This window comes from Ostrea edulis, chromosome 1 (assembly GCF_947568905.1).
Source record: "Ostrea edulis chromosome 1, xbOstEdul1.1, whole genome shotgun sequence".
Taxonomy (NCBI): Eukaryota; Metazoa; Mollusca; class Bivalvia; order Ostreida; family Ostreidae; genus Ostrea; species Ostrea edulis.
The window spans coordinates 6,761,023-6,783,458 of record NC_079164.1 but is presented as its reverse complement, the minus strand read 5'-3'; the positions used below and the strand labels follow the sequence as shown (position 1 = coordinate 6,783,458).

At 37.1% G+C, this 22,436-nt stretch overlaps 2 protein-coding genes across 3 annotated transcripts; both read left to right on the top strand.

The window, feature by feature from the left end:
- The first annotated feature begins 753 nt into the window (after nt 1-753).
- On the top strand, nt 754-6,302 carry LOC125665528 (uncharacterized). The gene is made up of 3 exons (XM_056152504.1): nt 754-1,020; nt 5,472-5,606; nt 5,816-6,302. Exons 1-3 carry the CDS (start codon nt 894-896, stop codon nt 6,019-6,021), a joined length of 468 nt encoding a protein of 155 aa, XP_056008479.1. The 5' UTR covers nt 754-893; the 3' UTR covers nt 6,022-6,302.
- Nucleotides 6,303-13,585: 7,283 nt separating this feature from the next.
- Nucleotides 13,586-22,436, top strand: LOC125665531 (thrombospondin-1-like). 2 transcript variants are annotated; one of them, XM_056152494.1, is made up of 4 exons: nt 13,586-13,680; nt 15,731-16,006; nt 16,800-16,870; nt 22,140-22,436. In XM_056152494.1, the coding sequence occupies exons 1-4, from the start codon at nt 13,620-13,622 to the stop codon at nt 22,146-22,148; spliced, it is 417 nt and encodes a 138-aa protein (XP_056008469.1). In that variant the 5' UTR covers nt 13,586-13,619; the 3' UTR covers nt 22,149-22,436. The 2 variants fall into 2 exon arrangements, with proteins under 2 accessions (XP_056008469.1, XP_048754158.2); XM_048898201.2 differs by having other exon boundaries at nt 16,800-16,874.

Genomic DNA, 22,436 nt, shown 5'->3' with positions numbered 1-22,436 from the left:
AGTGTGGACCATCGCACTTTGGCGTGTCACACAATCGGGGTTTGGCACAGACCATCGCAGTTTGGCGTGACCATCGAACTTTGGAATGTCATCGCACTTTGGAGTCCTACATATATATTCAATAAAATATCGAAGTATGAAGCAGAAGTGGACGACTCTGTGGTGTTTTTTTTTTTTATTTCGAGTTCAGAGAGACATGTTAATCTAAACAATGACAGGATGTGGATTTTCAAACTTGGATTTAGGTCTGCTTCCTATCGTTTGTCTTTTTACCCTCGAGGCATCAATTCTTCCCTACCAGCATAGGTTGAGGGATTGACTGAGTTTTAAGGCTGTATTGGCAATATTTTTAGCCATTTTATGGCGATTAATTAAATAAAATATGATCGGTTTTGATGTGTTGGGGCAGCATAGTAATTACACAGAATACATATGCAATATGTAAAACTTATACGGTACCAATTTTGATGCACCAGATGCGCATATATATAGCATTATTATCTTTGTGACATTTTGCATCGTTCGTTACCTCGTTTCAGTACTTTTAGTACTTTGATTAAGTATATCATTCCCCTGAGGAAAGGGAAGCGTATTTGATTATAAAGGAAATGAGGTTCGTTATCATATTGTCAAAACCCTTCTGACAAATGATTAATAATTAAGATTCCTATTGATATCTAGCCTAAGGATAGAATGAACATTACAAAGATCCCGATGCGTAATTATTCCTATCATTAATTTTAGGAAGTTTTGAGAATGCTTCAGCAAAAAGCACTGTGCCACCTAGGGAATTATGTCTACACGGTCGCTACCAGTTATGTGATTGGGTCAATTGGTTCCCCTGGGGTGAGTGTTCGAATGGCTGTGGGACCGGCGTTCGGATCCGGAGAAAGATGATATGTTGCTCTCGAAACATTAGAATAAACAATGCCAGCAAGTGCGTGGTAGATTTGTGTAAGTTCTCGATGCAACAATTCCAGGAAAATATCACCTGTACTTCGACAAAAGATTGTCCAAAAGGTAGCTTTTGAAATACTACTTTAAACTGTTCTGACTTCTGAAATCTTGTTTTCAACACATTTATCACCCACTCAAAACATTCTTCCTCCGGGCCCGGTTATTCGGAAGCTGGTTAACTTTAACACAGTGGTTACGTTTAACGCAGTGTAAACTCCTAACCAAGTGATTAGCTAACACAATGGTTAAAGTCTGTTTTTTCAAAAGCAATTTAACAGAGTGGTGAGTTAACACTGTGTTAACCAAGTTAACTACATGCTAATCATTTGATTACCCATAATGCAAATTTACTTCCTATGTAAGCAAGAAGAATTTAGGTGTAAATAAACGTCTTGTTTGTGGGAGATAGCTGTTAAAATGATCATGTATTAGTCTTGATTGATAGATGCTTTCCGCCACACTCAACAATTTTTCAGATATCTGGTGACGCCCAGTTTTTATTGGTGGAAGAGAGAACCCAAATACAATGTACCTGGGAAGAGACCACCAACCTTCCGAAAGTAAACTGGGAAACTTTCTTACTTACAGGCCACGAAAAAGCAGAAAACGGGGTGTCATATTTTGCATGTAAAAATGATAGTAAACGTACGTTGTCAAGGGGGGGGGGGTACATATCTTGAAAATTTAAATAAAATACATCATATTGTTTTCTTCATTGTTGAATTCATAATCTGATAAAAATTGGGGGAAGGGTTTAACGACGATGCTATAATTTAGGCATCTGATTTCTTTCTTTATACTCTTAGTCTTAAACAGACATGATCAAAATGATAAATTACCTTATGATAGCCTGTTCACATACACATCCATAACATTTTATATCCATGTTTTTTTTTAATGCATTTATTTGTTTTATTAATCTTTTTCTTTAAAGCATAATACGTGATCCACCACTTCATTTCTACTAAGGGAGATTAATCTGGAATATCGACAATGGAAAACACTTTCTCCTAAGTTTTTGTTAACAACTATTCTGTATTAGCCTGAATTGAATACTGTTTATATTAGATGACCTTCGAAAAAGAAAATATGTAAATTTCATGTATGAAAGTCTTCACTTTAATCAGTTTTAAATGATACAAGGGATTTTCAATAGGCCAAGGCCAGTGCAGACGATGTTTTAATAGTTGTTCTTTAAATGGGAATTTTCATCACATGACTTAAGGACCTCTATGTACTTTGACATTTGGAAGCCAAAAAAATAGGTACAATTACATCTTGAGCATGGGCTCTGTTGCAGGATTACTTATAAGTAAATATAATACGAATTTTATTGACCCACCCCTTTTCACTGAAAGTTTATGCCGAAAGTATATTTATATACGGCATAAATTCGTGCAAGGTATTGCCACTAACAGAAAAGTGTAACACAATCATTTAACTGTCATAGTTTATCCATCAGGTGTTCCCCCAGGGTAAATTTCATGAGATCGATTCATGACAGCATAAACAAAACACCGTCATAGTTAAGCACCACACCTCAAAATGTCTCAGCCTTTCACATTTGCATGATTTTTGGTCTGAGACAGACAGAAAATTAAGTCGGCGGCCATTTTTAACTACTGTGTTAAGAGTTAACACACACAGGTACTGGAGGTGGATTAAAGTTAACAGAACAATAACACAGTGTTCATGCAAACTCGCTTTTGAAAAACAGTTAATCACATGGTTAACTTTAACAGAGAAGTTAACACCGTATTGAAGTTAACCACCTTTCGAAAAACTAGACCCTGGCATATGTAGTAACTTATCTGTGGATCCCTGTATGGCACGCAAGTAGTCTTTTGTTTGTTTGTCATTCTACGTCCCAATCGAGAATATTTCATTCATATAGGGGCTTAGTCAGCTGTAAGTGAGGTGCCACAGATTTATACTGACACAGTGTTCTTGATCTACATGTACATACATATATTAATCCAGCATCTACCGTGATACATTATGATGCTCGGCTTTACAGTCTCATCCGGAAGATCTTGGCTTTGATTCTTAAGATGAGTTTTCGGCGAGTGATCTTCCACTACATGAATTAATTGGCGTATGCCTGGGATCGAACCGGGTTGGGACCTCTTGTTTGCGAAGAGTGACCCATTCAATAGACTAGCTATAAACTACCGGTCGCCAACATTGTTATACGCATGTACATTTATATGTGCGTTCTTAAGAATCCTGACATCAAGTTCAACTATTGCAAGGTTAAATGCCAGAGGTCAAGATCAAGCTACATCCAAGGGACTCAGGTACTTCTTGACTAGCTGCACACGTAATTGCTAGAAAGATATAAAGTGGAGAGGACAGAAGAGATATTAATGTTTACATTTAGAAAAATCAAGGCCCATTGTTATATGTGGTTACCAATACCCGTGAGTAACATTCGTAGTGTTAGCATTGGCGTACCTTTTGTTGCTGCCTCAGATACATGCGTGTGTTCAGTGCAGTGTGATGGACACGTATGAAAGGCGGCTTTTCATACATCAGTGTCATATTTGCTGCAGAAATAGCCGATGAGGAGACACCAATCAACCAGACTTGTTAGTTGGATATTAGGATCCGGCAGCGAACGTGGTAACTCCTCTAGCGCTCTGTATCTGAGCGGTCCCACAGGAAGCGTCATAACGACTTCTACGTACGCATGTGCAGATCGCGCAAGAGTTACTTCCTATCGTAATATAAACAAGTGCACGTTGTAAATTAATGTTATTTGTATTGTTAATTTGGCGTATTTTGCTTTTTAAATTGAAATCTCAAGGAAAAGGAAAATAATTAGGAAAAGTGTGTGACATGAATGAATAATGGTGTTTTATTTTCCGCCAGAGGGCCACAACTACATCTTGAGTTTCTTCTATTTTGGAGGCGCTTGTCGGACGCAAGAAATGCTAGGTTAACGGGAAGACACTTATTCTATTATTATTATGAACATTGTGAAACGATGACATGATTTATTTTTTCTCAAAGAATTCCCTCTTTACATGTTGCGTATATTATGCTGTATATATTGAAGTAGGAGCGAGAGAAAAAAAAGAAGAGATCTTACAATTGGTAAAAGTAGTTATCTTATGATTGAGAAGTATGTCAGGTACACCAATCCGAAAACTGACCATTACCATGAATGTAATATTATGTAACATACAATTGTACGGGGGGGATCCAGAAGTGCTAAATGTGTTTTCATTGAAACTATGCATCTGTAACCCAAAAGCTCACCAAAACACCAAAATATATCGTAGTTATGTAACAGGGTTTCTGTTGAATTGAACAACAGTCATGTATGGGTTGTTAGATGTCGATCACCTCCATTTTATTGCCAGAATCTAAGCTTTAGATATATATGTATGTGTATGACACTCTGAAACATATCAAACAAATAATTATATTTACAATCAGATACATCAAAGTATTACTTATTTACACAAATTACTTTAAAATATATGTTACCATGATATTGTAAAAGCTTAAAACACTGATACTTTATGATATTTCTATAATGATTATACAGACAATTAATCATAGAATATATCATGAACAGCATCATACCATTCTATAGGAATAAGTGATGTGGCAATAATCCCCCACTAACAATACATGTCTATGAAGATTGACTGTAAATTACGAAGTTTTACGTCATAAAAATATTAAGCATGTATTTAAAGATATACCAATTCTGTGAAACATACGAATTTAACTTGTTTCAAGCTACCTGACTTATGCCTCACTAAACATCATTCTCACTGTGCAAGTGCTATGGAATTAAATCTGCAAATAAATAAGTTTACTGCTGATTAGAAATGATATTAAAGTTAGAAAAGAAGCTTACCTTGTTAAAGAAATGATCAGTCGAAAGTCAAACGTCTGTCGTATATTTTCACCAACTTCTCTATAAACCAACTAGACAAAGAATGACTGAACACCACCAAGAACTTTTGGAGGGAAAAAGAACTGACCAATAAAATACCAGCTAACAACACTAAAACCAAAAGAAATTTAAAACACTTCCAAACCTATATACAAAAGTTTGATTAATGACCTAAGGCAAAATTCAATAATTCAGAACAGGTACTGCCTGTTCTCGATGTAGTGGTTATTCAGATAATGTTTGATTTGAAATCTATTTACACATTTGTGTAGATTTATTAATTTGAATCAATTAATAAACACTATTACAATTATCATATACCTTATTATAGGCTAAATACACCCCCCCCCCCTATATGCCTTATTCATATTCAATAAATAATCGAAAGCCAATGTTGGCCCGATGCATTCATGCTATATAAGAAATTACTCAGATTACATTCGAGCAATAAAAATGTACACCTGTAACAGGAAAGAAAAAATACATAAACCGAGAATACGAATTCTAATCTTCTAAAACAGAGCACAACCATTGTATTTACATGTACCACTAACAGACGTAATCTAAGACATACACAATTTCCTATGGCAAACTTTCAATTCAGATACAAAGAATGCGACCGGGGCGGATGAAAGCGCTGGCATTGGCTATGAGGGAAATGAATTTATTTCAGGATCTAGAAATGTTGGTGGTGGATCCAAGTGTGGCGTTTGGTCACGAGGGCAGATCAATACGGTAGGTGAGTATTAGTAAATAGTTGTAACACGTTAATAAATGTTTGTGTTGTTATATTGTAGAGGTTTGAGACCAATAGAAAAAACTAGCAATTGTCAGTCTGTTATCATTGAGGTTAAATCGTCCGAACCTATGAATGTATTCGAATTCTCCGAGTTCGAAGCAATTGATATATACAGAGGAGGATACACTATGATCTATTTTTTACACCAGATCTTTTCCCGACAGCAGTGGGCGTTATCCTGGGTCTGGCCGTCCTGACTACCACGTGCATTTGTTGCTTCTTTCTCTGCAAGCGTTGGTCGGATGAAAAGAAGAAGAAAAGGAAAAAGTTCAAAAGATGGGACAAGAAGGTTCGACCACTTCCACAATCTCGACGAGTAAACATACCCATCGGTTGTACTGTCAAAAATGTGTAACATCATGCACAATTTGATGCTGTATTAGTTTACTCATGTACATATGTAATGACTTTGATAACACATTTTAGATTTTTGTGATTATCTAAGGTACCATCTAATTCCACAAGAGTTTATTTTCTCTTCATGCCTAGTCCAGTTTCCAATCCTCTCCAAAATGTCGCTCAGTATCACAATATGATAGTTAAAAATCGGCAAGCGCACATTATGGAGAATATGCCAGCAGAAAAATTCGTAATGCTACATGCATATCTACGGAAAGGCATTATGCACTGTATATATTGGCATTCAAAATAAAACTTTATTCGTACCTCGTGCCCTTCCAACACCTTCAAAATATTGTAATACAGTCTCTTATTTTTACGCACATCTGCACATTTTTAAAGGAATGTTCATCTTACTTCGGTACCACTCTATTTATCTCAGATTTGACGCTGCGTCGAGATCGATTGATTGATTGAATATTGTTTAACGTCCCGCTCTAGAATGTTTAACTCACATGGAAATGTCATCATTGCCGGTGAAGGGCTGCATAATTTAGTCCTATGCTCGGCGCTTACGAGTTTTAAGCAGGGAGAGATCTTTATGGTGCCACACCTGCTGTGACACGGGACCTCGGTTTTTGCGGTTTCATCCGAAGGACTGTCCCATTTAGTCGCCATCCAATGGGGTTCTGATGACCTATTCTAACCTGGATCCCTAAGGGACGAATTGAAGCCCGGAACTTCCGGTTGCGAAGTGAATTCCTTGATAACGAGTCTACCGTGACCAATCAAACGTAAATTGTAACAGGTCCTTCATCAAAAGTTTGACATTAGTAGTGGAAGTCATGGGTCTCTTGGATATCATCTGTCCACGGCACGATAAATCTTACGGCCCTGGGCGCCATGCATTTGTCATATTTCGTGGAGCTTAAAGGCCGGCAATTGGGTATAAAAGCAGCCAATCGGTGATTGAATTGATTGACTGAATATTGTTTAACGTCCCTCTCGAGAATATTTCACTCATATGGAGACGTCACCACTGCCGGTGAAGGGCTGCAAAATTTAGGCCTATGCTCGGCGCTTATAGCCATTGAGCAGGGAGGAATCTTTATCGTGCCACACCTGCTGTGACACGGGGCCACGGGTGTTGCGGTCTCATCCGAAGGACCGCCCCATTTAGTCACCTCTTACGAAAAGTAAGGGGGTACTGAGGACCTATTCTAACCCGGATCCCCACGGGATGCCAATCAGTAAAAATGGTGAAATGTATGCAAGGTGAAGATAACGAGCATAGAGTGATCAATCTCATAACTCCTATAAGCAATACAAAATAGATAGTTGTTTTACAGCGGGTGTGACCGGTCAACAGGGGATGCTTACTCCTCCTAGGCACCTGATCCCACCTGTGGTATATCCAGGGGTCCGTGTTTGTTCTACTCTGTTATTTTGTATTGCTTGTGGGAGTTGTTAGATTGATTACTGTTCATTATCTTCGCCTTTCATTGTTTACACCGGATGTTGACTCACATATTGGACGAGTATGCTTGTCTAGTTCTATATAAGAGGGATTGCACCAAAGGAAACATGTAATAAAATCACTGTATAACGTGGTGAAAAAATAATTACTCACAAATCATTGGTAAATCCATATTTCATTTTTTTTATTTCATATAATCTCATTCCTTTAGAAAAATTGGTTAAATTTATAAAAATAACTCATTAGAACTGTTCAGTCTGATCGCTGTTTTAGAGTTTTGCAGGATTGCCGGTACCTTTTCTCGAATAATGTCATGCATGATGTTTGCCTGATTAAGCAACGATCTCCTAGGCCAGTTGTGTAACTTCCATTGTCTCCATTGTCTCACCAATAATGACAAATGTCCAATTGATCAACCATCACTCTAAAATTGCTCTCCGTTTGGACTCTTACGTGTGAACATTACAAAAGAGACAGTTACAAACAGTAGGTCTCCAAACATTACAATGTCAAAAGAGACAGTTACAAACAGTAGGTCTCCAAACATTACAATGTCAAAAGAAACAGTAACAAACAGTAGGTCTCCAAACATTACAATGTCAAAAGAAACAGTTACAAACAGTAGGTCTCCAAATATTACAATGTCAAAAGAGACAGTTACAAACAGTAGGTCTCCAAACATTACAATGTCAAAAGAGACAGTTACAAACAGTAGGTCTCCAAATATTACAATGTCAAAAGAGACAGTTACAAACAGTAGGTCTCCAAACATTACAATGTCAAAAGAGACAGTTACAAACAGTAGGTCTCCAAACATTATAATGGACAAAGTATTTCTTAATAATCCTTCAATGCACATGTCCTCCATTGCACAGCTACAATTTCCCCCCAAATTCTTCTAATAATTGAAACGTACGAAGAGGAAAACCATAAATATTAGTATGTAAAACTTATACGGTACCAATTTTGATGCACCAGATGCGCATTTCGACAAATAATGTCTCTTCAGTGATGCTCAACCGAAATCTTTGAAATCCGAAATAACAATGAAGTTTTAGAGCTATCATAGGGAAAAACAGTGTACCAAAAAAGTGGAGCCAAATTTCTAGAGATAAGAGCTATGCGTGAGGGAGATAATCCTTAATTTTGAAATGACTTTCTAAATTTTATAACAGCAATTATATCATATATACCAATATCTGTGTATATTATAAAAGAAACTACGTTTTAAAAGACAAGGATAAAACAATGATGAATTCATTTTGTAGTTCCTAGGGTGTAGTTTTCTTAAAGTATAAACATATACTTTCAGTGCCTCACAGATAAAGCAGAGTGATAAAAATGCGGGAAAACTTTAGTTTAATTTGATAAATCATGCCAGTCTCACTGCTCAAAATATCGGCAAGCATCAGACTGCTGTTTCTTCTGATAACACTGCTAAGCCCTTCCCTCTTGTCATATATGCTTAATTGCTGAAGGGGTGTACATTTTTCTAGGTTACTCCCGGCCTTCAACCTAGAGCTGTTAATGTATTTATATGTATGAAACATCCTCGAATGTGACGTCCAGAAACTAGGAACAAAAAATAATAAAACGTGTATCCTTTTTACAATTCAGTAATGCGTGTTGCATATTAAAGTGTGACGTCACATATTGTTTAGATATTTTGTATCGTATGGTAAAGATACCAACGAATGAACAATTTCATAAATCCTATAAAAAATCAAGAACCACGCAAACATGGACCTCTGGCAGCTCTACAATTGGCATCAGCCGCCTAGGGGGAGCTGAAGTATCCATTATTGACCGTTCACAGCCGCCATAAGTCTTCTATCTTTTCCTGGTAAACGGAGTAATCCATACTCAAAATCAGTATAAAGATTTGTATGAAATACGTCAGAGAACATTCGACCCAACGACAAGTTGGGTTTGCAAACATGAACATTATTACGACGGTAGAATTTACGAAATGATAACTTTAAACCAAACTTTGAAAATTCCTATAACTTATTTCTGAGTAGTCTGCCTCAGTTTAGCAATTGATCAAACACAGAACATGCTCTTACATACATAAAAGATGAAGACATAAACATCATATGCAGGTGGGAAGTAAACGATGGAGAAGCTGAAGCCATCACATTCGTCATAAAGATAAGTTGTCATTAATGGCTATGTTCAGGGAAAAACATCCAAAAATCAAAACACAAAAAAAATATTGACTATAGAATTGTTGTCATTTGTCAGTACAACCTCGCATTGGGTCAAATGCTGTCTGACGTGTCTCATACCGATTGTTAAGTCGTTCTTGGCACACTGATTTTGACTGCAGATAACTCCGTTTACCTGATCAGGATATAGTGCTCACGGCAGGTGTCAACAGGGGATGCTTACTCCTCCTAGGCACCTGATCCCACCTCTGGTGTGTCCAGGGGTCCGTGTTTGCCCAACTATCTATTTTGTATTGCTTATAGGAGTTATGAGATTGATCACTGTTCGTTATCTTCACCTTGCATAGTATTCTCAATTACGTAAAATTAATATAAAAATTAGATTTATAGATTTTTAAAGACCTCTATTTTCTGCAAGTAATTGTGTATTGCAACTACGTAAATCAAATAAATAATTTCCTTCAGACATGCTTATTTATGAAACTTTAAAGTAGATAAAAATGCTAGAAAATGGGACTTTGTAAAAGTAAACATAGTGATGAAATTAGCGGTAGGTTAAGCTCACATTTTATTGCTTTTATTGCTTTTCAAATTTAGAAACATGTGAAGTAGTAATCATACTTGAAGGGTATTTTATCTCTTAACATATACATGTGAAATTGTAACAGAATTCTTACCATTTGAGTTTACGGAAACGATAATTTTCCCGCGTACCGTCAAGGAAAAGATATCGATCAATCGGACAACGTGAACTTTTGAACAGTCTGCTGTTGTATTGCAAATCTAGATAAAGGTTGGAGACTACCTGCATTATTGCTAGTGTTTTGCCTAAAACATTACGTTTTGGTACGTAGGTTTATTAATGATGTCACAAATATGTAATATAAACAAGGGCAAAAGATTTTCTATATCTATTTCTAGAATGCCGCAATATGGAATTCAGTTATGTTTACCCTATCAATACACTAACAGTTTTGCTAGCGTCCGACGGTAACAAAAATAAACTCCATTTTGTGAGTCTTTTATTCTTGTTTGACATTTTATCCACAAAAGTGAGAGGGTTGTGATCAGTAAAAACAAGAATTAGGTGCACAGTAACATTCATATAAACATCAAAATGCTGTAAAGCTAAGATCGAAACAAGACACTCTTTCCACATTGTCACTATGTTCTTAAATCATTGCAACCTCGATTTCTAGGTTACTAGCATCAACAGTAAGCTTAAATTGCCTCAGGAGCTGAAGGAATTGGGCCTCCCAGAATGACAGATTTAATTTCGCAGAATGAATCATGAAAACCTTTGTCTATTCCAATTTAGCCCTATCTTGCAAAAGATTGATAAGTCGACAAGTAGATAAAAAGTGAAGATAATAAACAGTGATCAATGAAAAGGTGAAGATAACGAACAGAGATGAATCTCATAACTTTTATAAAGAGTAGGGCCAATAGGGACCCCTGGATATACTATAGATGGGATCAGGTGCTTTAGAGGAATAAGCATCCTCTGTTAAACGGTCACATCCACCGTGAGTCGTATATCTTTATCAGGTAAACGGAATTATGCGTAGTTCAAATCATTGTGTAAAAGACAGCCTAACTATTGTTATGAAACACACCTGACAGCATGTGATCTAATCAAAGGACTCCTGGACACACCAGAGGTGGGATCATGTGTCTAGGAGGAGTAAGCATCTCCTGTTGACAATATGTGTGGTATGTATTTTCATAAGGATCACTTACAGGTTTGTCGATTGACATATCACAGCTGGTAGTGTCCGTAGACTTTTTTAAAATTCTAATTGTTCACTGTTTTGGACCTTTTAACTGATATCCTTTTTAATGATAAGCATATTTTAGTGTGTACCTTTAGAATATCTTGCATATTGAGTTTTATATTTCTTGTATAATGAAATACTTTCACCAGAGACATTTTCCCAACATACATAGATTGATGAGCAAATAAACATCGTTAATGTGTTTTGATTATTAAATGAATAGTATTTGCCCAACTATTTATTTTGTATTGCTTGTAGGAGTTATGAGATTGATCACTGTTCGTTATTTCACCTTGCATCTAAATAAATAAATTCTTTATAAGGTCCAACTTACATTTTCATATCCGTAAAATTTATTTGATTTAATTCCCTTCACAACTGATTTAAGAAACCAGTAGGACCAATTTGATATTATTTCCTGTATGGAGCCTTTAGCCCAAAGTATTGCATCTTGGCCTCACAAAAAAGATATGTAACGTGGTGAGTGGTGTCACTAAATCGTTACATATGCCACATCAAAAGCATATAGAAACAAAATGTTAAAGAACTCCTATAAGGAATACAAAATAGATAGTTGGGCAAACACGTATTCCGGGACATACTAGAGGTGGGATCAGGTTCCTAGAAAAGTAAGCATTCCCTGTGGACGGGTCACACTCGTAATGAGTCATATATCATGATCAGGTAAACGACCTTATCCGTAGTCAAACTCAGTATGTAAAGAACGACCTAACAATGGATATGATGCACTTCAGACAGCAATTGACCCAATGGCAAGTTGTTATGGGAAACTAGATAGCGACCATATGTAATTTGTGAAATGCTGACTTTAAAAGAGATTATTGAAACTCCTGTCACATCAACTTGTTTGTCGGTGGCCTGTCTTGATTTAAAACTTCATCATATCCAGAACAAACTCTTGCATATTGAATCAATTGCACGATTATACCATAGGCAGGTGACAATGAAATATAACCACATAATTATTGGAAGTTGACGATGGGAAAGCTGAAATTATCCCGTTTGTAAGTTGAGTCGTTAGTTTGTCGATATGTATTTTCAATTAAAATTTCGAAGTACGAAGCAGATATGGAGGACTCTGTGGTGTCTTATTTTGATTTTTCTGGGATATATCGAATCAACATATGAATGAAACTGATTATTGTTAATAGATAAAACGTCATCGAGATATAGGGCTCACGACAGGTGTAACTGGTCGACATGGGATGCTTACTCCCCCTAGGCACATAATCCCACCTTTGGTATATCAAGGAGTTTGTGTGTACTCAACTCTCTATTTTGTATTGCTTATAAGAGTTATGAGATTGATTAATGTTCGTTATCTTCATCTTTCATTTAAATGTCGAGTTGAAGGCCACAGCAAGATATCCTTTCTTCTCATGAAGAAGCCTTTGAATAAACTCTGCTTCATAAGAATATGAAACCAGGTCAGGTACGAAATTTACGCATTTTCCCCCATGGAGATCCCAACATACTGTTGGAAGACCTGATCACCAAAGACTAAACAGATATTGTCAACGAGGAACTCCAACCACTTTATTGATTTCAACTTCAGAGTACTTGTGCATGGAATCAGAGTAGTTTTAACAAAGTGATTTTTGGATGACTGATCACAAGATATGAAGCAACAGTCTATGATATTCCATGTCCTTTTTAAATGTGTCTATTGTTCCTGGTTTTAGTTTGTTTCACAGGAAAAGCGCTTTATGGTGCTTGTGTTCATTATATAGGGCGCTAGATAAGTTTATAAGGATGATAATGCTAATAATTAATTGATAATGGGGCTTGCTCTCACAAAACTCCAGACCCAGAATCAAATGTGATGGGTGTATTTCAATTCCACACATTCCAACTCTGCTCTTCATTTCATGAAAATAGAAAAAAAATGAGATATGTGTATAGACAATGATCAATATTACATAATTGATAATGGAGCTTCCTTTCACAAAATATTGAACTCAAATACCCTAATTTGATATTAACTAAATCCTTTTCCAATTTTCGATGGTAATAATTCCTGTATTTCCAAATTACTGTTGCTTTCGTAATACACACGGATCAATGCTAGACATTTTGAATTTTTGATGATGACTCATTCAGTATTACAGAGGCACATCCCCCACATACATATATATAAAACAATTTGAGAGAGAACAACTAAAGAAGACTCAGTATGTGTTATTATAACATGCACAACTTAACATTGCTGGTGATTATGATAGTCATATCTTCAGGTAGGTTACTGTCTATTTCCAAAATATTAACATATCTTTCTTTACTGTATGATACTGCTCAAAAAGGATTTGCTGAAAAAGTATTGTATTTAAATTCTAATTATTTAACCTAGAAGTAAAAGATATAAGAAAATCAGTTGTTATGTTTGATATTTACTTACAATATGAAACCGGTCGTTGTTTCCTGTTTTCATCGTTTTTTGTATTTTGGTTTCTTTAGTTTTCAATTTGTTGATAGCATTTTGTTATTTTTCATACATAAAAGACAACATATGCTGCCTGTATTTCGCGTGTTTATATACACTATACAACATCGTGCTGTAAATGAGTCAAAGATCATGTCTTACTCCATAAATTTCATCGAAAAATTCATTTTGTTAGAAAAATCATTTAGAAGTCATTCCGCTCTAATAATTATCCTATCGAATCCTGAAGGTCAAACTATAATTTTGTATCATTTTAACACAAATATGAACAATTTTTGCACTGGTCTAGGACAATAATTTATTGAAGTTTAATTTATGATGTCACACCATCGGTTCCGGTTTATTTCATCGGTAGCACTGTAAACATGACAAATCATGAACAATCAAGTTTGGAGCCGTATAGATTTAAGCCCGGTCTTTTGCACGAAGGCATTGAGAAAAGAAGATGTGCATTCGAGTCGAAGACCAGGCAGACGATACACGTTTCTTCATACAAATGTCTCAAATCTCATTATGCAAATGATGGATCCACAGTTTACATAGTCTTTTCTTTTCAGGTGATTCGGTTGGGTCAGGAATTTCGAGAACCCCCCCCCCCAAAAAAAAAAAACAAAACCAAAATCACCCAACGTTTTCCCCTTCGCATTAGTGCAATTAATAGCTCGACAGGAAGGAATCAACATATTTATTCGTAAAATCGACCAAATGCACATCTTTGATGATCTTAGAATCTAATCAAAACCGGGATAGACGGTGGGACGTTGAAATTATTGATTTTTGTGGTCTTGAATACAAAAGAGTTTCACATCATGGCAGCCTCTAAAAATAGCGGGAATTTCAATTCTTAACGTTTTCAAATTAATATGGAAGGTTATCTAGGACGTATATCAACTGAACGATATATGGCAAATTTTTATCATATAAATAATCCTATCATTTATCATGTAATTTTTTTCGGTTGCCTTCCTCTTTCATATTGACATTGGGGTGGTATCTTGTAATTACATATATCACATTTTGTTGTCTGTTTCATTTTCTGTATTTTGACGAATTTTTCTCTAAGGATAGGAAAGGGAAAATGCTGTTCAAAGTTTTAATAAATAAAAAAAAAATTGCTAAACGAAAGGGGAACATAACGTAAGGTGATCAATCTCACTACTCCTAAAAGGAATACAAAATAGGGAGTTGGGCAATACGAGACCCTTGGACATATCAGAGGTGGGATCAGGCGCATAAAAGGAGTAAATATCCCTTGTCGTGAGCCTTATTTCTTGATCAAGAAAACGGAGCAATCCGTAGTCAAAATCAGTGTGTCAAGAACGCAAATACTATAAAAGATGGTTATTTGCCAATATATGTATTTGAAGACTCTGATACTTTGGTAAGCTCTAGATGAAATTCCATGATGTATATTTAAGAAAGGTAACCGCTGTGGAAAGGAAAGAATTTAGCAATAAAGATTTGATTCTGTCAATATTTTTGTGTTAAATTTGTAATGACTCCTATGATAAATATCGTTCCTATATAAAATTAAAATGAAATATTCACATTTCCACATTTTCTTCTCTTTAATATAAATGTACCACTTGTAATGATAGTAATTTCATCATGAACGCGCTGTAGTGGTGGACAATGCTCGTATGAATCTTGATAAGTATAGAGTGACTAGTTGAACGACTGGGAATTTCAACAGAAATAAAAAGTAGAATGTAACTATAATGAATTTCATTTACAAAATACCCGCGGATATGAACGGTGTATTTGTCGTGAAGGGCTACATGTAATGCACTCCATAAAGTGATATACATTTGCAAGATGTTTGCGTATTTCTAACGTTTATTTAGGAGTTTCTGAGAGTATATCAGCTGAAATCACAGTGCCTCCTACTGGGCATTGTCTTGACGGCATCTTCAAGTTGTGTGATTGGGTGGAATGGACGCCCTGGGGTGAGTGTTCGAATCGCTGTGGGACGGGCGTGCAGACCCGGAGAAGGCGGATCTGCTGTCCTCTAGACATTAAAGAAAACAACGTAAGCCAGTGCGTGGTTGACTTGTGTAAGTTCTCGATGGCACAGTACCGGGATAATGAGACCTGTACTTCTACAAAAGATTGTCCACCAGGTACCTATTGAAATACAACATGATCAACACATTTTGACTTTAAAAATATTCTTCCAACATATTTATCTCCCCTTCACATTAAACGTCCTCAGAGTGTTGTAACTCACATATATTCACGTGTACGTTTGTTTGCTTGCTTGTTTATGTATTTTAAATGTCTTAGATTTGATACAGCCGCCGGGGATGTACTCCTGATTACAAGATTGACACCCTCACAGCAAGGCTATTGCGACCGGTACCGGTGTCACTCTGTTTAATACAATCCTAATGCATCAAGTTGCAATTTCAAACTTATATGGGGCTCACGGCGGGTGTTACCGGTCAACAGGGGTTGCTTACTCCTCCTAGGCACCTGATCCCACCTCTGGTGTGTCCAGGGGTCCGTGTTTGCCCAACTATCTATTTTGTATTGCTTATAGGAGCTATGAGATTGATCACTGTTCGTTATCTTCACCTTGCATTCACATCTGATGTGTTGGTGTCAGCAATTCACTATTGAGATGAACTTTTAGAATGAATATGACCCCGGACAATTCAGGGACATACATGAAGCTACTACCTCTCTTTGAATTTGAGTGTACTTTTCTCTGTGTGATACGTGAAAACCTGAACACACTGCCTTTTGAGTCCACTCGTTAAAAATCCCAAATATATTTCTGACGAATATTTAGTAAATATGAAATGACATTGTGCACTTAAAGCCTGTATTACAAGTCTATATATCTAAAAGATAAATCTAGGTCATTCAAAGTCCATGTGGGTAATACAGCATCAAACGGTCTATTTTATATAGAAAATGGTGGATCTGGAAATGATGCAAGTGGATCCGGAAGTGATAATTGTTCACGTGCTCACACTAGTACGGTAGGTTAGTATTGATAATTTCACTTGTAAAACTTTTTTTTTCTTTCTTTCTTTTTTCTTTTCTTTTTGCATCAGTGCAGTTTAGAACGTATTCCTGTTTTCGAGAAAGAGATGGCACTCATTATGGATGATGTCGCCAAGTCGGCAAATTGCTCGGCAAATATCAAATTAAGGTTTTTATGCTGAAAAACAAAACTTGCATGCTTAATTGGTACTCCGATCCTCAGCAAAGTTTGATAAATCAAGTTGCATCAGGAAATTATCATTGATATCATAAATGCAGGCATTAGTATTTGGGGAAAATGTTTTCATTGGAGAATTTGGTGAGGTATATTTTAGGTGCAATTTCGGTAACCATGATAGTGTAGAAGATGCTGGTATTTTAAGAAACAAGTTGATCCTCACAATATTGACATAGTTTATCTTTAGTGCACGTCTACTTTGAAGTAATTTAGTGGGGGTAAAAGGTAAAAAAGAACAAATCCCCCTATACCCTTACTTGACAATATTATCATTCTGAGAGCATGTGTAAACAGATATCATCTCCGTTTCAAACAACTCGAGCCGACATATCAGAGAAGGGTTCTTATGGTATCTATGAATTATTTACAAAAAAACGGTTCATTATTTCTAGGGGAAAGTAGACCCGGAGATTGACACTGTACCGGGTTTCCTACGTCACAATCAAGTGTATTTGTGAAACCACGCCTCCTTTTTCCGAAATGTGATATTTTAACGATATCGGTTTGATTTTCACGTGGCGAAATGAATATCGATAACTTATCAACTGCGGTCAAATGTTGTACTTAAATAACTGGGGGGGGGGGGGGGGGGGGGGGGGGGGCAAAGATAATTCAAGCTTTACAAAAGAAAAAATCGGTGGGAAAACAAAAGACGTTTTCACGGACCTATGTAAATATTTTTACAATTATCACACGTTCAACATATGGAATTATGAGGGATCAGAAAGTCGGAGCAACAGATGGGAAAGGGGGGGGGGGGGTGTCGGATCAATTCATATTTCAATTAGCAACATGATAATATTATTTCTTTTTGTTCTAATGACTCAGTATGAAATAAAAAGGAAGTTTGGTTTAATGTGTTTTAGTTACATTGCATCTTATTGAAAGTAAATATTAACGGCAAACTGACAACTCAACTGCATGACAAACAGGATGATTTTAGCTTCTCCATCGTCAACTTCCCATATTCATGTAGCAATATTCCATTATCACCTGCATATGGTGTTTAAATCTCTCAACTGATTCGATACACTAGACCTTGTTCTGCGTATAGTCAGTTTTTAAATCGAGGCAAGCTATGGCAAACAAGTTGATGGTACGGGGGTTTCAACAATTTCGATTGAAGTCAGCATTTCGCAAATTGTATGGTCATTATAACGATCTAGTTCGTCAATACAACCTATCATTGGGTCATATTCTTTGCCTTCTAATTATAAATAGTGATTTGTTTTTAGCATGTTTACTGTATACAACCTATCATTAGGTCAAATGCTGTCTGACGTGTTTCATACCGATTGTTAGGCCGTTCTTGGCACACTAATTTTGACTTCGGATAACTCCGTTTACCTGATCAGGATATAGGGCTCACGGCGGATGTGACAGGTCAACAGGGGATGCTTACTCCTCCTTGGCACTTGATCCTACCTTTGGTGAGTCCAGGGGTCCGTGTTAGCCCAAATATCTATTTTGTATTGTTTATAGAAGTTATGAGATTGATCATTGTTCGTTATCTTCACCTGTCAGTGCATGTAATTACAGATATAGCCAAACGGCACGAATCATATTGAAATGTTTCGATTTAGCAGATATGAGTAGTATAAGGCAACTAAATGGCTGGTTCAACTGAGTGCAGTTTTGAGTGCGGGCCGATGGCCGGTTCAGCGGAGTGCAGTTTTGAGCGGTATTGACATGCGTGTAGGGGTCAGCATGGGGTCAAGCAGGTGGCCAGTAGGCCACCTGCTGGCCACCTGGCGCGGTCAAGCTGGGCAGGTGGTCAGCAGGCCACCTGGTGCGGTCAAGGAGTGCAGTTTTGAGTGCGGGCCGATAGACGGGTCAACTGAGTGCAGTTTGGAGTGCTGGGTTTTATAGGCGGGTCAGCGTTGGTCAAGCAGGTGGCCGGGAGGCCACCGGGCGCAGTCAAGCTGGTGTGGCGCGGTCAATTGATTAAAGAGATTGATCTAGCGTTATTAGTTTGCATGTTTCACCACCATAACAACGCTCACATTTTCGTTAACACCACATACTACCACCCAAATTTTCATTAACATCATATACCACCTATTATGTACCACATACCACCACCTATACACCATATACAACCCCTCACATTCTCATGAACACGACTACTGCCATCGCAGTTGTCACATGCACTCATATTTACTTTAACAAGGATCCGTGTTTATCCTACTCTGAATTGTGTAATCATTATAAGATTGTTCATTATCTTCACTTTTCATGAAGAATTATGCGACTTGCTATATTAAAAAGAAAAAAGAAAAAAAAAGATAGTTGATATAGTAAAAACCCAGACCTATAGAGAGCAAGTGTTTCGATAAAGGGAAGTTTAAAATGCATCTAATGCAGGATACTCTTTTTTTCATTTTCAAGAGTATGCCAGAAATAATCAGATGCGGAAAGGGGGGTTGCTTTTTGTGTCGGAAATGTGTCCTAACTATTCCTTTCGTAACAAGAATATAAATATATACACTTTATACACCACCATACACCGTATATCGTTACCCCTTTACACTCTGCTCGCAATAATTATGTAAATCAGATTTTCTTACATAACGTAGTGATGATCGGGATCGGGAGAAAATAGAGGGGCGATTTCATGGTCACAATATGAATTATGACCTTCACACAAATATAGAAATGTTGAGTGATTTGATACAAAATTAAAATAATATATTATTTGACAAGAAACTTTTTCACATATACGGCTTATCACTTGATAACGGCAGTCAATATAACGACAACATATAGACATGAATTGTAAGATGTACGTCGTGACGTACTTTTTCGTTGTGATCTCATAGGGTGCGAAGTGCACAGATAGTTGTTTTTATATACTATAAAACTGTTCTGCTATATTCATAATAGAGTTTAGGTCCAAAGTACTTTTAGAGTAAAAATGAATTATTTTGAAATATATAGAGTAAAACTATATGGGATCCGAGTTAGAATAAGTCCTCACTTCCCCTTGCTTGTCGTAAGAGGCGACTAAATGGGGCAGTCTCTCGGATGAGATCGCAAAAACCTAGGTCCTGTGTCACAGCAGGTGTGGCACGATAAAGATCCCTCCCTGCACAAAGGTCGTAAGCGGCGAGCAAAGGCCCAAATTTTGCAGTCCTTCACGGGCAGTAATGACGTCTTCTTATGAGTGAATCATTCTCGAGTAAAAAGTAAAAAAAAAAATCAATCACATAAGATTCAATACAAAGGCCTAATGCAGAAAGATCGGACTAAAACCCCACAATATAGTGAACATATGCATAAACTCTTTGCATGACCGAATAGCTGAGCTCATTGTTTACAAAACAAAGTCAAAGCGATTTTCAGAAAATACCCGCGTTTCCAAGAAGTCAAAACGAAAGTGCCTAATTTCATTGTTTACGAAATACCCGCGTTTCCGAGAAATTAAAACGAAACCTGAGGCCTATATATTTTTTAGTCATGATGCAGTACTACGGGGCCAGTAAATTGTTTATTTGATAAATGTGTTTAATTGTTGATTTGATAAATTTGTTTAATTGTTCATTTAATAAATGTGTAAACTTTCAACCATTGTTCTTCTTTAATTCAATTCTTTATTTGAAATTTAACAAAAAGGAACAACGTGGCCGAGTGGTTAGAGCATCGCGCTCAACATCACAAGGCCTCTCACCTCTGTCGGCGCGGGCCCGCGCCGGTAAGTGAGAAAGTTTCCCAGTTTACTTTCGGACGGTCGGTGGTTTCTTCCCAGGTGCATTGTATCTGGGTTCTATCTTCCACCAACAAAAACTGGGTGCCACCAGATAACTGAAAAATTGTAGAGTGTGGCGGAAAACATCACACGGCCTCTCACCTCTGTCAGCGCGGGTTCGAATCCTGCTCGCGCCGGTAACTGAGTTTACTTTCGGAAGGTCGGTGGTCTCTTCCCAGGTGTCTCTTCCCAGGTGCATTGTATATGGGTTCTCTCTTCCACCAACAAAAACTGGGTGCCACCATATAACTGAAAAATTGTTGAGTGTGGCGGAAAACATCAAAATCAAATCAAACAAAAAGGAATACACAAGGAATATCAAAACGTTCACACGCTATCGCCCCACCTCCCCAGCTCGACCGCGCCAGCTGTGGCCACCTGCCCAGCTTGACCGCGCCACACCCGGTTGACTGCGCCTCCCGGTCACCTGCACTCAAAAACTGCACTCAGTTGAACCGGTCATGGGCCCGCACTCAAAACTGTACTCCTTGACCGTGCCAGGTGGCCTGCTGCCCACCTGCCTGACCCCAGGCTGACCCCTACATTCATGTCAATACCGCTCAAAACTGCACTCCGCTGAACCGGCCATCGGCCCCCACTAAAAACTGCACTCAGTTGAACCAGCCATTTAGTCGCGTTATACTACTGATATGTACCCGATGAATAGCCATTATCCTCGTTTCTATTTATCAAAGAAGGGTTATATATATAAGTACACTATAAATCTTTCCATTGTCAAATTGATGATTTAAGAGTCAATTGTATATTTTTAACATAATTTTAGTGAATATTTCATTGTATATTATCAAATATTTTCTTTGAAATTCAAATAGACTCTGCTAGTTGTGACTGGATGGGGAAGGATGAGGCATATATATATATATATATATATATATATATATATATATATAATTACTGTTTTGTTACATTTCAAATTTTATTATATATTATCATATGCCATTTTCATATTTGTTTGCTTACAATATCTTTACAAATTATATTGATAGATTCTTGATCAATTGAGTACGTCTATTTTAACAGCTTATTATGTCGAGAGAAATAAAAGTATATGTGTAGAACTTATACGGTACCAATGTAAATATAAATGATAGATTCCATGTTTAACAAGACATGGGGGTATGAACTGCAATGGTTCACGCTAACGCTTGTATATTGATAAATGATATCTGGATCCTCATCGACACGTATTGAAGTTTAAGCTTCTGTATGACAACATGAAGTCGCTATATGGAGGGAACTCACGGAATCTTTTTTACACCAGGCATTGTGACGATAGCTGTGGGCGTTACCCTGGGTGTTGTCGTCCTGACTACTTCGTGTATTTGCTGCTTCTTTCTCTGCAAGCGTTGGTCGGATGGAAACAAGAAGAAACGGAAGTTCAAAAGATGGGAGAAGAGAGTTCGTCCGCTTCCGCATACTCGACGACCAAACATGCCCACCAGCTTTCATTGAGAAAAAAACAAACTGTAACATCATTTACATTTCTTTTGTCCTTTGTTTTGCTAACACTACCTACGTTATACCTTTATCGAAATTATTGCTTGGCTTGTTGTCCATA

Excerpts from the sequence above, each read along its gene's own strand:
- LOC125665528 (XM_056152504.1), top strand. The coding sequence starts at position 894 with ATGATATGTTGCTCTCGAAACATTAGAATAAACAATGCCAGCAAGTGC. Across the intron at positions 1,021-5,471 it reads GACAAAAGATTGTCCAAAAG|ATACAAAGAATGCGACCGGG; the intron begins GTAGCTTTTGAA and ends CTTTCAATTCAG. Across the intron at positions 5,607-5,815 it reads AGGGCAGATCAATACGGTAG|ATCTTTTCCCGACAGCAGTG; the intron begins GTGAGTATTAGT and ends TTTTTACACCAG.
- LOC125665531 (XM_048898201.2), top strand. The coding sequence starts at position 13,620 with ATGTGTTATTATAACATGCACAACTTAACATTGCTGGTGATTATGATA. Across the intron at positions 16,007-16,799 it reads TACAAAAGATTGTCCACCAG|AAAATGGTGGATCTGGAAAT; the intron begins GTACCTATTGAA and ends TATTTTATATAG. Across the intron at positions 16,875-22,139 it reads TGCTCACACTAGTACGGTAG|GCATTGTGACGATAGCTGTG; the intron begins GTTAGTATTGAT and ends TTTTTACACCAG.